This window comes from Motacilla alba, chromosome 2 (assembly GCF_015832195.1).
Source record: "Motacilla alba alba isolate MOTALB_02 chromosome 2, Motacilla_alba_V1.0_pri, whole genome shotgun sequence".
Classification (NCBI taxonomy): Eukaryota; Metazoa; Chordata; class Aves; order Passeriformes; family Motacillidae; genus Motacilla; species Motacilla alba.
In genome coordinates, this window is record NC_052017.1 from 80877810 (window position 1) to 80895941 (window position 18132).

General features: G+C 37.7%; 1 protein-coding gene across 5 annotated transcripts in view; it reads left to right on the top strand.

Moving 5' to 3' along the window:
* SEMA5A (semaphorin 5A) overlaps positions 1-18132 on the top strand; it is a 318036-nt gene that overhangs the window by 282249 nt on the left and 17655 nt on the right. For all 5 annotated transcript variants that reach the window (XM_038128190.1, XM_038128193.1, XM_038128191.1 and 2 more), the window contains 2 exons: positions 752-977; positions 10476-10694. In XM_038128190.1, the coding sequence (XP_037984118.1) occupies positions 752-977; positions 10476-10694 (445 nt within the window). The remainder of the gene's footprint in view (positions 1-751; positions 978-10475; positions 10695-18132) is intronic.

Here is an 18132-nt window from a genome sequence, read left to right on the forward strand (position 1 = left end):
ATTTTACGGAGAATTTGCATCAGATGAAGTATATTTTGTTCTGGAAAATGAATAGGCAGGACCTACAGACCTGGATGATACTCATCAGAAGATCTAGATTGTGGGGCTTGAGGATACTGACAAGTCTGAATTTGTGAGAATACAGGCGATTCTGCATTTGTTTCTTAAGTGTCATCTGTTCCTTTTAGTGCATATCGCTCCACAGGGAAGCGAGCTATGAGTAACATGCACCTCAGCGAGCCAGAATCTGTAATATAAAACATATTTTATCTGTTGTCCCTTTTGAAGTATGTAAGCAATATACAAAATGGGCAGTGGTTTGCTTTTTCATATGCCGCTAGATGTTACCAAGGAAATATTTGCTGGTTTGTGACATGTACTTGCAGTTTATTAAAATTCTTCTTAATTAAAAGCTTTAGCATATTTAGCTTCACCTTACTTGGGGCTATTAATTTATAAAGGATATGCTTGATTATGGTACTTAGAGTGTTTGATTTACTGTTTTTATGGATGTGATATATCTAATTTGTACTGGGATATTAATGCTTTTAGCAGTGTGGTACTGGGCTTGCATAGAAGCTGAAACAGACTTTCAGCTTGAGACTGGTATTAAAAGATGATCGATGCTATTAGAAATGTTAAAAAAATATCCAAAGGTTTATTAAAAGGGTTGTCTTTTTGTCTGAGTGTTTCTTGGGTGTTTTTAAGGTCGTACTTGATGATTATGTTTATGATGACCTTTTTCTTTCAGGAATATCAGCCTTGTAACACCAACGCCTGCCCAGAGTTAAAAAAGACAACTCCTTGGACCCCCTGGACCCCGGTGAACATCTCAGACAACGGTGGTCACTACGAGCAGCGTTTCCGATACACCTGCAAGGCGCGCCTGCCCGACCCGAACCTGCTGGAGGTGGGACGGCAGCGCATTGAGATGCGCTACTGCTCCAGCGACGGCACCAGCGGATGCTCCACGGATGGTGAGCAAAGCCAGATGGGCTCACCATGCCCCCTGCTAGTGACATGCCTGCAGTTCCATTTGCAGCTCAGAGTGGAGGTTTCTGCTTGCTGGCGTTGTGTGTAACAGAACTGATAATGAAAAGGAGGGCACAGTGATCCCAGTAGGGAGCCTAGCCTGTATTTCTTTTGGATGTAGCGTCACCATTCAGACTAAGCAAGTGTCTTTCATCACCAGTTATGAGATTTGCCAGGTTATTTTAATTGTCTTCACAGTAATCCTGATCTTGTAAGATTCTCTTACCCCTTATACTCCCCTGAGCTTTTACTAGGGGTGAATTTGTGCAACATTAACATATTTCCAGAATTTGGACTATTCTAAGAACTTCTGCTCAGTAGTTTGAAAGTAACAACTGTAAAATTCATACAGGTGTTTAAATAAATAAGGAGTTTATGAACTGGATAATTTCTCTTATAAAAGTTTATGTTGTGCTTTTGCTGGTAACTGAAAGTTCTGTTTATTTCTGAGATTGAAAACCAAATTCCTTCAAAATCTTTTCAAATTTAGATGACTTTAAATTGGAATTACTTTGTTTCAGAATTTTCTTATTTTCCTATCAGTGATTCATAGTTTTCTATATGTATAAAAAAATTAAAACTAGGAGAAGTTGTGACAGTCATTCTAATTTTATTAATTGATTATCTAGTTTTAACTGCATATCACTGTATCTTTTAAAGTATTATATTTTAGTCATATAATTTTAAAAATATTGAGTTTTTATTATTATATTTGAATATTTTTAGGCCCATTTTCCACTTACAAAGTCTTTTGTATCTTTGCAAGACCCAGGTTAGCTGGAAAAAAAAAAAGGATAACAAAAGGATAACTGAAGGCATTTGGCTTATCTAAGACCACAAAGAGAGAGCAATTTCTGAGTCCCTGGACTTTCTAATTCTAAGTGTTCTTCAGACAGACCAACTATTGTGAAAGTCAGTTTTAAGCTCCTGCCTGTACTAAGTTTACATGTCAAGGTTTTGCTAGTGTGGAAGGCTGCAGAGTTGGCTTCTGTGATAATGTGCTAGAAACTTCCATGCTCTCCCCCCATCATCCTCCTTGCCCTGCCCTTCATCCCGTACAAAACCTTTATTGTTTCACTTGGCATCTGTGTGTTTTTGGAGGGGGCAGGATGTTAGTAATTTTTTGAAGAAATACATAGTAGTGAAGTGTGTGAAATCATAAAACAAAACCAATGGTACTTCAGATAAGACTTAGTTTTGGGCTCTATGTCATTCCCATTTCAGATAATCTACAGTGCCAAATGTTGGGGTTGCGCTTAGGTCTAGATAGCAAGGCAGATTTTGGCATGGAGCAACTCTTGTCACAAATGTTTCTTCTATTCTGTTTTCATCCAAACTAAATTTCAGACTTTACTGAGCAAAGATTTTGCTCTGCTAGGGTTGGTGTATGACCTGTCTCTTGTCCTTAATGAAACTTCAAGGTGGTGCTGCTGCTTTTTGCTGTCTTCCAGCACTTAGACATGGATGATACATGTTCAAAATTTCATGAGATTAAATGAGAAAGAGAATATTTTTCTCATCAGGTAGTGCAGACTTGGGAAATTTATCACAAGTAAAGCTACAGGAGAATCTAAGTATAGTCTGGTCTGACAGCTGAAATGGCAGCATCTAAAAAGGAGTATATAAAAGCCAACGCATGACAAGAGAGGAGGTCAGTAGGGCAAACCAGAGAAGAGCCAGTTTGTTATAGATCACATTGCTGCAAGAAGTTCAAACTTGGCAAGGAGACACTTCTGTCAGTTCTGAAGTCATAATCATAAAACTTCTTCTGCAATTGGATGCATAATCTGACTCCTGCAGAACATAGGCAGAAGTAACAAACCCTACAATTTTTTAAATAAAGCATTTTTTCAGTGTGCAAGTTATGGGGGTGGGGATAGTGGTTCAGGTGCATTTTTTGCCTGATTAGCTTGAAGAATTTTATTTTCCTGAACAAGATACTCCTGAATTTCTTGGCATTGTACTTTTTTTGTTGCATCTTGCTGAAGCTGCTGCTTTGATTCATTTGGAAATAATTCATCACTGGAGCAATGTATGTTCATGACCCCAAGCCTGTTGCATAGTAATAGAAGTGTTCATCTGGGTAAAGGATTTTTGCTGACTAATCCCAAAACTACTGAATATTTAAGTACTTTTTATTGAGTACTTGACAGGGCAGAAACTATTATACATCTGTCTGTTCTTCCTAGTGAGTGCCCTTATGGCTTTGTCATTAATTTGTGCTCCTTCTTTGATTCATTTTGGCCAGTGAGTCTTTAATTATTCTGTAACGAAAGGTGAAACTCGATCACTGTTCCAAGTGGCTGCATTAACCAATACACTTCTGGTGAAAATAGCACATTTTATTTTGAGACTGTTTGCTTAGTCATTTTCTGATTATGGATCATGCTGTCAGAACAGTGTGGAGTGGAACATTTGTTGAGGGAGGGGTGAGGGGGCACAATTTTGATTTGCTGATGAGATGAAACTTGCTGACTGCATCTAAACTGCAGCATTCAGGAGCTGAAAGCATTCAGGAGCACTTCCCTACTCTCAGGTTTAGATGTGGGCCAACACATCACCATTCTACTGCTCCTTGATTTCACTGGAAGAAAATACATGAATAAGAGTCATGTAGAGTAGCTGTAGCTTTTGGGACAGAAAGAAGTCATGAGAATGGGAAACCATTAATTGTAGCAGGCACCTTCACCATTTCTGGCTAGATAGCAAGAAAACATCATAACTTACTTCCACCTGACCAGAGCCTGGATGCTGTGAAACATTTTTTTCATTATCTCCATGTTGAATTGTAGCAATTTTCTGGCTTTTATGGAAAGATTAATTCTGGTCCAGAGTGCCTGGCATACCTCATTACCAAAGATGTGTTCTGCAGAGATCAGTTCTCTGTTCCTTGCAGATAGGAGCCATTTGTTAGAAATTTTCTCATTGCCTATAATCTCCCACTGTGCAACTATAGTCACGCCGTGTTAAACAGAATCATGTTTCACTGTCAGATGCTAGCAAAGCAAACTTTCTTTGCAGTCTGAGTTTAGAGATAGAACTTCTTGCCAGAAACCCACTAGACTCCTCCTGAGTGTGGTAAGATTTCTATCTCAATCAAGTAAGCAGTAGCATTTGCAGACTGTATTCATGCTTTTCTGATTTGAAGTTTGATTAGGAGGAAAGAAAAATAAATTTTGTTCCCTGCCTCTGGGTTTTCATGTAGTGCTCAGATAGGAAAGAGACAGCTATTTCAAATAAACTGTAAGAGATTGTGTACATTGTTGTATGTCTTAATGTGCTGTCTGTACAATCCAGCATCCAGAGTATAGAAATTACATTACCCTAGGCTTTAATATGTGCTTATGAAACATATTAAATACCTACCTTAAACATGCTGGCTCTCTGTAACATTATCTGATATATAAACAGTAATAATTTTATTGAAATCATAGTATTTTAAGCCAGGGATAAATATTTCACAAGGTGTGAGGTTACCTGATACTTCTACATTGAATTTATCTTACCAAAGGCTAGACTCTCTAGTAGTCTACAAAGAGAACTTCAGCCCCCTAAGGAATGAGGGATCCTTTGAAGATAAGCATCTGATATAATGGGTGCAGTTCACCCTCTGGAGATAGATACTGCCTTCTTTCCATGGTGTACAAGGCAAACAGCAATGGTAGGCTTAGACATGACACTTGACTTTGACATGGCCAGAAACCAGGTTAACTTCCAAAATAACTTCTGAAGGCAATCAACAAAGGCAATACTTCTATTTTCACTAATTTCAGTCTTAAAGAGTATTTTGTTTGCTTTTTTTTTTTCCCGAGGCACCTGGATATCTGCACCTAGATTCCCAGCTGTTGCTGCTTCCTCTTTCTCAAACCTCATAACAATAGTTATTTGTGAAGGCAGGATATGATTTTGTCTGAATTACTCTTCTACTGGCTATGATCTCTTGTGAAAAGTTTGATTAAATCTGTCCTTGTGTTACCCACAGGAAATCTATGGTGCATTCAGAATTTTTTATAGAATAGAACATGTGTTGATAATCAGGAATGTCCTGTAGTCAGGAGGAGTATGTTTTGAGATGTTATCTCTTATACTGTCATACTGAAGCTAAGTTGTAGTATTCTGAGTAAGAACAAAGTGAATTCTGGAAGTTAGAACTGAATTTGATGACAAATTCAAGTTTGATTGACAACGTACAACTCAGTGGAACTTTGGGGTTAAATACTTAAACATAGAAAAGCTATGTAAAAGTTATGCTAACGTGACATCCTCCATCTGCATACTCTTTGGGTTTTTAAAATATGTCATCTTTGCATTGCATTAATCTTTGCCATTACATTTTACTATTTAAATTTTACTATGTTTTGAAGGTTTATAAAGTGTTTTATAAGTTATAGGTATGTAGGCTTGAAGTTATAGAAGTTTTATGCTTCAATAATATTGTCAAATAACTTGCAGACTGTCTTCAGAAAGTGACAACACTGAAACAATCTTTGCTTGTTGTAGTTACCTCTGCACTTGAAGCAGTGTTTCATGCTGTCATTTAGAAATGATTCAGGATACCTGAATTTTGGCTTCAGATCATCTTTTCCCAAAGTCATGAACCTAGACTGCTTGGATAATTGAATTTTCTTTGTTAGGTCTGGAGGACATAAGTCATAAATCAGTCAAGTAATATAATTTATCAGGTGTCACAGCTACTTCTCTCTTACTTAGGATTGTATTGCTTAGCTACAGGCTAGACTAGGGAATTATTATTAAACTATGTGCTTTAATAGAGCCTCACTTTTAAGGCAAATTAATTGAACTTGGCTGAGAGTGTTGCAGTTTTCAAGCAGAGTCAGGCCAACCAAAGTCTCATTACAAGCTTTTGCGAAGGCAGATTGTTTTTCTCATGTGCTAGTCAGGGCAGGTACTTTCATGTTGACATGTCTTCAGACAGGATTAATTTCATGTGGATGTAGGAAGCTGTTTCAATTTAACCAAAAAGTTTTAAAGATTTACTTATAAATCATCAAATCATCTTGGTTTATATTAGAATTATGTAAATTAATTGGGCAATTGTTTTCAGTTATATTTGCCTTGTGGAATAAGTAAATCATCAGCAGGACAGTACTAATTTCTCCATAATTTTACTGATATTGAACAAAGCAGAAGTGCTTCAAATGAGAGAAAAGTCTTTTGTTTAGATGTCAGTTCATCTCTTCTGTCTTCCATGATCTTAGAAGTTGATGGTTATTTTGTCCACAAAATCACTGTGGTGGCTTTTACTAAGTTTTTGCAGTAGTTGCTGTTACTTGTAGAACTTTTCACCTTAGAGACTCACAGCTGCTTTTTAAAATTGTACTAGCATCAAGTAGTTAAATCCCCTTTTCTAGCCACAGTATGCAGCAGTTTGTTACTGGACTGTACTGAACAATGAGCTTTTTGGTAAGCTCTAAGCAGAATTCATGTTTCTAGTTGTACACAGGGCTCTGAGTCAGTCATAGGCTTTCTGAGAACAATTTAGTTTAAAACATTTGAATGATGAAACTGTCATAAAGGGTGGATCAGAATTTGACTTACAGATGTTTTGTATCTCTTTGGAAAGCTGTTCATTAGTTTTTTGATGATGCTATGACTGATCATTTTCTTTGAAGATTTTACAACTATTTCTGCAGATGGGCTTTAAGGGGGACTAAGATTTTGTTTTGGCAACTAGATTTTTGCTGCTACCATGCCAAGGGCATTGGCCATTGCATCCTGGTTTGACTGTATATCTTTGTCTTGGAGCAGTAAGCAGTAAGCAGAAAGCAGCTTAATGTTGGATTTTGTTGGGTGGCACAATCTGGTTTCTGTCCCTGGAGTCATATGTAGAGCAATCTGAAAGTGGCCCAAACTGCAAACAGAAGCAGCAAACAAGAAAACCACGGTTTAATGAGACAATTTGGAGTTTTCAGTTTTGTGCCACTTGCTGTGAAATATTACAATGCTTTTCTATTTATGCCTTCTCCTGTCAAATTTGATGTAAACTGTGATAAGGCTAGGACTTGGTGTTGTATCTACACTTACTTTCTGAAGAATTTTTGCTTGAACAAATTCTACAATGTAATCTTTTGATTAATTTTTTATTGTCCCCCATCTCCTCTACTACCTCAGTTAATAAACAGGACTTCTCAGCTGAAGGACTCAGGAACTGGGTCCAGAGTCCCAGTGCTGAGTGGAAGGCAAGGATCTTTCCTTGACCTACTGGAAAAACTCTTTTCAATGTAACCCAAGCCCCTTCTTTTCCACAAGGGCATATTGCTGGCTCACGTTCATCTTTCTGTCCTCCAGAACTCCAAGATCCTTTTGTGCAGAGCTGCCTTCTGGGTGGTTGGCCTCAAAGTATGTTTGCATGGGGTCGTTCCTGTGCAGATTCAAGACTTTGTATGTTCCCCAGTTGAACTCCATGAGGTTTCTCTCTGCCTTGTCAAAGTGTGACACGACCCTTTGGTGTATCAGCCAGTCTTCACAGTCAAGGCAAACCTGTCCAGGTCATTAATGATGCTGTTAAGCAGGATTGAAATTTGTGACCTTTCTGGCCTCTTAATGGCTGATCACTGTCCTCTGGGCCTGGCTGCTCAGCCAGTTTTCAACACATTGCACAGTCCACTTATCTAGCTCATACTGTGTTGAGTTGTCTAGCAGGAAGTTATGGGAGTCAGTGTTAAAACCAATTCTAAAGTTGAGATAAGTAATATCCACTGTTCTCCCCTGATCTGTGCATCTTGTCCCCTCATTGTAAAAGGCTATAATGTTGTTTAAGGAATATATAGAACAGTATTTCCAGAATGCAAACTGATCTTGTCACTTTCCGTGCTGTTAATGGCGTAATGTTAATTTTTTATTATGTAGTTTCTGTCTGAAGAGAAAATTCTAAAAGCCCCTTTATGAACACTTTATTAACTAGTGTAAAACTGTGAAAAGACTAGTCCTTATAATAATTTTTTAATGCTTTGAAAAGAAGAAAACTCCGGGGAATACTTGCTGCAGACAAAACTCCACACTGAAAAGATTCTTTGGAATATTTTCCTGTTTCAGAGCTAAACTACCTTAGAGCTTTGCCTTAGAAGATTCCATTCCCCAGTCCCCAATTTAAATCACAAGAACTCTAATACCATAATGTCTGATAAGGTCACATGTTTTTCTTAGGACTTAAAAAGCTACACATAGCCTGCAAAAATATCTTCAAAATATCCTAGTATTCTTATGAAGTGTGTGATGGGTTGACCAGCACAAAGCAATACACCCTGCAGTGATTTATGAATGGAATGACTGACAGTCTGGTCTGATTAATACTTTTCTCATTGTTTGCATTGCTTTTAATTGAATAACTTAAAAAAACCCTTGATTTAGAATTTTGGTATTAAATATATTATTATTTTGTTCTCAGAGCTCACCGTGTACATAAGCTGAGAATTTCCATGACCAGAGTGATACAAAATTGCATTAAAAGGATCTCACAGAGCAGGAAAGTGGACCTGTATTCATAATTCACATTCTGTTTCTCTGTACTTCCTCCCCTTTTTGCATTTGAATGTATGTCATGTTTTTTGAAATGCTGCTTTTAATATTGGTGTAATAGAATCTGGCTCAGCAGGAGAGAAATAGTTACCCTCTATAATTCCTGAAAGGTTTTATCCATTTTTAGTCATTTTACACTGCAGTTCTGCTGCTTTCTTATTAATTTCAGCAGTTTCTTATTACCAGTATTTCTATGTCAATGTATCATCATTCCAATATTGCACGTTATAATAAAAACATGCAAACCCTCATCTACTTTGGGATGATTGTGAACGTATTTCTTGGGGGAGAAGTTAAGCAATGTTACTAATGCCATAAGCGTGGGTAGAAATAGGATGGACACTGCAAATAAGAGGCTCCTCCATCACAGTTATGCAGAAGGCTGATCCTGTTCAGTACAGGACTGCTGTTGGGCAGACTCTTCACAGCATTATTTCTGTCTGTTTTAATGACATCGTTCAGTAAATCTTCTGATTCTTTATCTCCACTTCACACTTCCACTGTGCCTATGCCTGTGGATAGGGCACTAAACAATTTCTTAAGAGTAGACATTTATGCAGCAGTTAGAGCTGCCAACAATCCCCCTGCATTTCTCCACTGTTGATGCAATTCATTTGTACTTATGTTGTCAATACTGAAGCTCTAGCATAGAGAGCCTGCCACATCCTCTGCTGGCTGAAGTACCATTCACAGGACCTTCTCTCATCACAGCTACTTAAATAAGTACTTGTAATAAAAGCAGCAGTTATTGGTCCATCAGTCAGAGTTTCCACTGGGAAAGGTGAACTGCTTTGGCAACAGTAGGAAATCCCAATAGTGTTGGTAGAGATGCTTAGTGATGATGCTTAGAGGTAAAGCTACAAATCAGGAGTGATTTCTGTGTTGTGCTTAGTACAGTTGAGGGAGTCTTTTCACCTGCAGGATCAAGCACTGAAGTGACAGAGATACTCAAATGAACTGCAGATTATTAGAACTTCACCCAGGGCTATATCCAGATCTATTGGTTGGATGCTGTGTACAAGATCTGTGTGTCCCCTCTCACCGATAAATAGCAGACTTCATCCATTGCTGGATAATCTAATGCCTTTTCTGTGCACTAAACTTAGAAAATATGTCTTCCACTTGCCAGAGGATTATTTTAGAAAGGAAATTTCTGTAGGGGGGTGTGTGTGTGTCTGCAAAAGGCTTATTTCCATAGCTTACATGGAAATCATGGCTTAGAACACTTCAACTCAGTGGAAATTAACTGGTTTTTAAATTGGCAAAGCATTGCTTTTCACAGAAGGGTAGTTTTGCTAGACTTTGTGGAATTATTAGTGGACACTATCTAAAGTCTGAATACAGCTAGGATAAGTACAGTGCATGAGATACTCATGAGCCTCTGTGCGCAGCCATCAGCAGTGAAGGCGGGCTGGATTAGGTGAGCAGAGCTCTGCAGGAGGACCAGGGGAGCTGGCTCCATGAGTGGAACCAGCTCCATGAGTGGAGCCAGCTCCATTGAGCTTCACAGGAAGCTCAATCCTGTCTCCTTTGTCACCTTCTTCTGTAAAACAGAGGCAATTATATTTATGTAATTCATTTGGAGATTTTCTGATGGTAATTCCTGTGCAAGAGGGAGATAAGTTTCATCATTCTTAGGTGGAGTAAAATTGTCTACTTCAATCATTGCAGCCATAAAGCTTTAAATGAAGTGTTGGATCCAACTCTTTACTGTAGTTCTGTGTAAGTTATTGTGAAATTTCTGTTAAAGAAAAGATTCTTGAGATTGTGAGGCTAAAGGACAGGACCCTCCAGTTATTATTATTATCCTAGAAGCCTAGGAGTAAATTTGAAGAGGAAAAGGTTGTTTTGGGATGAGATACTGTTTTAATTCAGTATTACTTTTTTGATCCTTATTTTATTAGGACTGTCAGGGGACTTCCTGCGTTCTGGAAGATACTCTGCTCATACCATCAACGGTGCCTGGTCACCCTGGTCTCCGTGGTCTCAGTGCAGTCGTGACTGCAGTAGAGGTATCCGGAATCGCAAACGGGTCTGCAGCAATCCTGAGCCCAAGTATGGGGGACTTCCTTGCCTTGGCCCATCTCTAGAGTACCAGGAATGCAACATTTTGCCTTGCCCAGGTAAGTTTCAAATTAAATGAAAGAAGTTAAAACAAAAGAGCACATCCTCAAATTGATATCTTCCATATTTGGTTTGGTTTTGGTTTTTTTTTTTTTCCTATTTTAGTTGGTGGGCTTTGGGTTTGTTTTGGTTCTGAATCAATTACAGCTCAAACGTATCTTTATAATGCGAGTGGATTTGGGTAATATTCCCGTGTGATGTCAATAAATTTATTGTCAAGATAATTAATAGCTATATCTTTTTTCACTTGTGAGACTAAATCTAAAAATATCATTTTAGTATGTAAACTTATAGGAAAAAAAAAGACATAAGACTTCTGGCAAGACATGAAATCTGGCCTAGTCTTTATTTAAACTCAAAATTTTATTTTCATCGCAGTGGTTGCTGGCATTAAATCTGTGTTAGCTTTTAAGTGTAGAGTTGCCAGCAAATAAGGTTCACAACTATCACTGAATTAGACGGTTATTCAAGCAGTCCATAAAGATTGTTCTTGGAATCTTGAGTTTCTCCTTAATTTAAAGTTGTTTTATTATTCTATGAAAGAGATTACAGGTAGAATATATGTTTACAAGAAACTACTTTGGATTAAAAATCATTGCTGTATCTCCAACCTAGGGGGAAAAAAAAAATCTTGGTTTCAGTCACATCTCACCCTTCATAAAACAAACATTCAAACTGAAAGGCTTTTAAGCTTTGCAGAGGCTTTATGGGAAAAGAAAGGGGAAAGATATAGGAGAACAGATGAAGAAAATAAGGTGCTATTGGTTTAGGAAGAGAGAGTACAAGGTAAGAAACAATAGAGAGAAAGAAGGAAAGAAGACTGAATGACTCAGTTCTTTCCTGATGCAGCAAATAAATTTAGAAATAAGCTTTCGTACATCTTTAACTGTATTACTTACGTATAGCAGTGCTTCATATTTTCTTTTTGAAGTCTTGAAGATTTTGTCATTTATTCAATTGCGGACCTGAAGAAATTCTCTGGCAGTATACGTACTATGTATGTGTACCTCTATTTTAAAGCAGACATGAGTATTAACATATACATATGTGGTTTCAAATTAAAACTGTATTCCTGAAATCATGGATACATTGGATACTTTTTTTTTAATAATATGAATAGTTTTTCCAATCTTTTTGCAGTGCTTTCCCTAAGCTTTTAAAGCCCTCTTACAGTCACTATCCATTCCTTGCATCAGGATTTAAGCAGAAGATCTGTGCAGAAAACACTTCCCTCTTGGGAGGACAGTTTCTTGAAAAACATGTTTCCATCTTGATTTGGACCTGAGCAATATGTTTTGGCACACAGCCTACAAACCCAGCAGCTCTGTGACCATTCTGACTGTTCACTGAAAGCAAATTTCTCTGCAGTTTTATTGCTAACAGGAATGGTAGGATTGTTGGAAAACTTGAATGCCCTGAGGCACTCAAGCCCCCAGCTCTCCTTCTGGTAGGGCAGATCCATAGGGAATTTCTATTGAGGACCCCTGTTTTGATCTGGGGAAACACCCATTGAGCCATTGAAGTTCTAAAAGAGGCACTTGGGCACAACCAGCCAGTGCTTTCTACTGAAGTTTTCTTGCTGTATCCAAGGAGGAATGTAGCTTCACTTTCTCATTTTGTTGCTTCTCTGTCTGGGAGTGTGAACATCTAAAGAGATCAAGGGAAGAGGTAAAGCTTCCTTCCGAGCATAGAGGCATGACCAGTGAAGGGTGTCCATGTTTTCTACGCCAGCCATTATTGGAGAGAGGTGGAAGGGAACCAACAGAGAGGCAACACTTTTCAGAGAATTAGGAAATTGTGGTCCAAGTCTTCTCCATGTGGGCAGAGCCCTTGTGATCTGATTCATTAGTTCCCAGACTGGAACCATAGCACCTTGCTTTTCTGGGATAACAAAATGATAAACAATTCTGTTTCATGTAACTGCACTGTTCAAGTAGTTTGGCAGTAATTCATTAAATCAAAGATTTAGAAGACCATTGCACCAATGTGTGCAAACCTCCCCAGGGATGTATGCAGTAGGTGAAGCAACCTAAAACATTGCAACTCCTCACTGGCTCCTGCTTCCCTTGCAAAGGGAATCTCTTCATAGGACACTGCCCTCAGATTCCTTTGAAGCACATGAGTGCTGTGGTGAAAGGTACCAGCTCTGCTCACAAGCTCAGAGATACCTGATTGTATCACCATAATGTAGTCACTGAAACACATTCATTAAATTGACACAGATTGTCTGTAACACTGGGCTAGATTTGTTGTTCAATCCTTGCTGTTGATTTTCAAATTAAATGCTGTCTTGAATTTTGGGGAGTTTTTTAAAGTCTAAATTAGTCAAAAGTTTTTAGAAGTGGTATTTTTATTAAGCTCTGCAGCTATTCACTGTTACATTTTTTAAAAGAAATTTTTTTAGCCAGTAAAACTCACCTATAAGTTTTTTGTAGAGGCCCTAGTTGTTTATGAGATGGACAATACCCCAGACTAAAAAACCATAATTTTAAAGCAGAAGTCAAAACTGTGCTTTGAATTTGAAAATATTTTTGAAGATAAGTTGATATAAAGTGTGGTGGGCCTTTCTGAAGTGAGAAGTTGTGGCCTAATCTATCTAATAATTTTATTTAGAGACAAGTTTTATTCTTCTTTTCAGTGCAAAGCAAATTTGAATAAAGATATAGAGAATGAATGAAGTATTTAGATGTATCAAAGCCTGCAACAAGGAATCACAAGGTTCCTCAGCTACGGAATTACTGTTTGCCAGTAATTAAGAAAAAAACATAGGAGACTAAAACAGATCTCAGATAAATCTGCATCTGATTTACCTGAATCTTAGATAAATCAGCAAATTGAAATTTGCAAACACTAGATGTAATTGATTTTTTTGAGACATGGGAGAGTAAAATATTATTGCAGAATAAGGCTTACCCATAAATTAGGCATTGTAGGAAGGAAATAAATTCTTACTGGTAAAGCACACCGATAAATTTGAATTCTCTTAATTTTTAATGAAAGAGACAGAAAGGCTAAGGAATGTGAGGGCATTTTGTTCTGACCTTGACCTGAAAGTATTTTCCACAGTGCTAGAATTAAACTGCAATAAAGAATTTGATGCTAAGATTTTCCTGAGCTCTTCCAGAGTAAGGACAGCGTCACCTACTCCCTTCTGGCACAGAACCCTTTAGTAACAGTCCAGCCCAGTCATTACACTTCCAGAAATATTCTGGTCAGCTGGCAGAGGTGTGATGGAAGCCATAGAGAACCGTTCCTGCCACTGCAAGCTCAGTTCTGCTTTGCTTCCTCTTCTGATTATTGCAGGCAGGATCAACCTCTCATGATGTAAAATGCTGACAAAGGGGAGTGATAGAGAAATATACTGAGCAGTGTTTAAGTCATGCTGAAAGTTAGCAGGACTTAATGCCTCTGAATGAATTAATCTGGGCTCAGTGTCATCCTGGAAGATACTAAGTGCTCTGAAGGACTAACACAATGAAAAAGCCCATGGAGCAATCGAAGTGCACAAGGCTGTCTTGTCTGGTTAACTGTCTTGCAACCCTTGCAGCATCTTACATATATTTATTAATATATTAATAAACATAAATTGATAGGTAAATGCAGGATATCAGAACTTGAAAAAATTACTGAAGTCATCCAGACTCTGCCTTCAGCAAGTTCTGTTAAACCTTTTTTAAGCCTGCAGGGGAGGAACTGAATTTTTTTCAGCAGTAGTAAATGATCCACTGATGGGCGGATTGGTAGCAGTCACTGGGCCTTTTGCTCATAGTATTTGAAGGCTGAATACATAATAGTAAATTGAACAGTGCCAGAAAATTGCCAGAAATTGTAGCCAGGTCCTGGAAGATGATTTGTCCGTATTGTTCAAGTTTTAGAATGATCCCTCATATAATTCTGCCTTCAACTAACTATCGCTCTCCCAAATCAGCTGCAGAAATAGTTTGTGAGCCAGAGTAGTGTAAAGGCATGTTCATAAAGTACTGTTTCCATCTGGGTAAGCTACTTTGAGGGGCAGGAGAATTTGAACTATTGTTTTCAACTAGCGGATTATGCTTTGAACCTGTGCCTCAGCTCTTTTTTTATGTCTCAGAAATTGAATAGCATTAAACTGACAAGAACTGAACTGAACAGCCTCAATAACTGTGAATGCTCACTGACATTTCTGTTTTCTCTGAGTTACTAATCTGCAGTCAATAATGAATCTAAAATCAGTCATATCAGGGTTTTGTTATCCTTGGGGGGTTTGCAAGATATTTACATAATGAAGAGAAATAGATGATGAAGATAAGTATTGTTTGAATGATAAATTCTGCAAATCTACAAAAATTACAGGAATTTCCTGACTGTAAGATCTGTTTGCCTGACAATAATACAACCTAAAGAACCTAAAGAACACTGTCCTAGTTCACAGTATTGCACATCTCTTCAGTTATCTCTGTAGAAAAAGACAACTTTTCTTCATTTGTGTTTTGTTTTGTTTATTGTTGCCTTCTCTTATATTCCTTTGCGTAGGGACACAGGGATGTGCCTTAATCAGACATTTAAAGCAGAGCTGTGTGAGCACCACTTAGTACTATGAGCTACAGGAGTTCCTGTTCTCTCTTCTCCTCAGGACATGGTGGAGGATCAGAGGGAAAGGACAGTTGCTATCTCTTAGATTTGAAATTCTGATACTTGATGAAATGATTTTGGGATTTTACTAATTTCAGATTTTTATTACAGTAGTTCTAGTTTGGTTTGGTTGTGAAATTTTAGCTGAGAAGATCTGAATAAATTAATATGTCACTAAACTTGCTAATAACCATAATGAGTTTCAGATACACAAAAATCCCTGAAAGACTATTTAAGTTATTTATGCATCCCCTAAAGCCAGTTGCTTTTTATTGGTTTTATTTTTTCTTTATTGTTTTCATATCCTCCTATTATTTTTTCTTTGAACTCATACTTGGCCACAAGAAAACAAGAATGTATTTAAAAGAATAAAATTTATCTGGCAGTAGCTTCAAAAATCAGAAGGAAAAGAAATTTCTCCAGTAAATGGAGGCTGAAGCCCCTCTCATAACGTCCACTGATCTCTCTAGGCTGCTTCTGTAGCCAGCAAGAAGAGGGATGAACTGCTCTTTGAAGCAACTGTTGGTTTTCTGACTTAAAAGTCTCAGTTACAGGTTTAAATCCAAGTGGACCCTTAGATTTTGTTATTGTTCTTTTCCTAGAACCATTTGTTTGCCTTGTGTTTCTGCATTGCACTATTTTGACTGTTTCATCCAGCATTGCTTTTATGAATAAAAGGTATCACAGAAATAAGACTTTGCCTTTGTAAACTATGATGTAAAAATTGCTCCTTTCCCACCCTGAAACATGCAGCAGAATCCCACAGGACTGGGAAAAAGTAGTAGACTAATTGATGAGGAATGGGATGATCCCCAGCTGTCTGGAAGGGAGCAGTAGGCTGCCCAACATGCATTCAGCTTATAAAGGAGCCTGCAATTCTGTCTGTGTTCTCATGAAAGCAGGTGAGGTCAGTGCGTCTGCCCACACTTCCTTGTAAAACCCAAAGTTTTACAAGTTTATCCAGTTTACTTTATTGTCTCTTGGAAATTCTCCAGTTGTGTGGATGTTTTGTCGTGTCCTCAGGAGATCCCATTTCTGTACACTGTTTCTTCCTGGCACATCCTCTTCCCTATGGTGTGTTTTTTTCAGTACAGTGAAGAAATACTTATTAACCTCAGCAACAGCCAGCAGGCAAAAAGTTGTTTGCTTTACTCTAAAGGAAAGAGCACTGTTTGATATCACACTCCTAGCTAAAAAGTACCTTCTTCCTAAAGGGACCAACCTCAGCAATTGTCAGAAAATGTTAAGACTCTTTAAATCTTTCATTGTGGAACTACTTTAATGACTTTCTTTTGTCCAACATCTCTACAAAATGGTTATGTAAAGAAACTGTAGTGACTGGAACTTTCCTTGCTGCTGTGTATTTTTCCTCCTATAAGAGGCAGAAATAACATTAAGGGCTCCATGACAAAAGGGAAAAAAAACCCAGATGGTGCTGTGTTGCTAAGCAACTTAAAGAAAGATGAAAGAAACCACAGAGCTCTATTTAGGTCTTGTAAAAACTGAAGCAGTAAATACCCACTCCTTTGATCTTATTTAACCATGATGATGCCTTATTATCCTCTGTTGCTGAAAAGAAAAAGTTCTGGGAACAGATAAAAGAGGTAGTTACAATAGTCCTTGAAAGGTTAGAGGCAGCCTGTCAGTAAATAGTTACTTAAGAAACCCAAAAAACAGTTATAACTGCACTGTCCAGCTAAACTGGGATCAAATCTAACATTGTCTATTATATTCGTCCTATCCCACCTTCCCCAGACCTACTTCTCCTTTTACATCTGAAGCCACATAGTACAGCCATGATCACTGAAGCTGTGGAACATGGTGACGTTCCTGGGTGTCACATCAGTCTCTGTGTTCCCGGCCACCTGTAGATCGATGGCAATTTCAAATGCAGGTGCATTTGTAATTCTCACTCTGGTCCATTGAAAAATAAGTGGGGAAGTGTTTGGGGTCACTGTCTCCATTACTCATTCTCCAGTGAACAATTCACTGGCAATGTTTGCTGACAATTTATGTTCTGTGTAGTTAATCTCAGGCAGAATCAATTCTGTTTAATGAAGGTCTATATGCTGTAGCAGACATGCCTCTGATCATTCATTTGAGCTAGTCAAAGATCACATTATTAAAAAAAAAAAAAAAAAAAAACAGAAAAGGGAGTATCTAGAAAGGTAAAGCCTTAACATCATATGAAATACATAGCTTGGGTAACAGCTTCTGCTTTTATTTGATATAATTAAAAAAAAATGAAAAAAGAGGTAAGTTCTGAATAAAAGATGCCGTGTCTTGAAATTGTTATAAAATTGCACAGAATATTTCATCTGCACTGAAGACAAATAACCCATGGCTTTCTTTGATATGAGTTTGCATAATACTGCATTAATAGAGTTATCTCAGGCAAAAAGACATATTAGTTTTCCAGTGAAAAGTATGAATAAGAAAAATATGAGTAAGAGAACAAGTCAGATACTCTACCAAGATAGAGTATTTATTTATGATAGGTGATATAAAACTCTCTCATGCGTGGTGATTTGTTGTATGATGTAGCAATCATTGAATTCCTTAATAATGGAAATAATTTATTTAAATTGCGTACTTGGAATATAGTACTGGATTATAGAAATCCTGTCTGTCAAATCAGGCTTCAGAATTCAGATAAATTAGTTGCAAGAGTTTTCACAGCTACAGTTCTTAGCAAGGAAGTGCCAAGTCCATGCTTTCTTGATATTTAGGATGGTGTTGCAAATAAACAATGCAGGGAATAAAATGCAGTATATTCAACAACTTCAGTTACAGGATTAGTAAATAGTCTTTGGTATGCATTAAGGA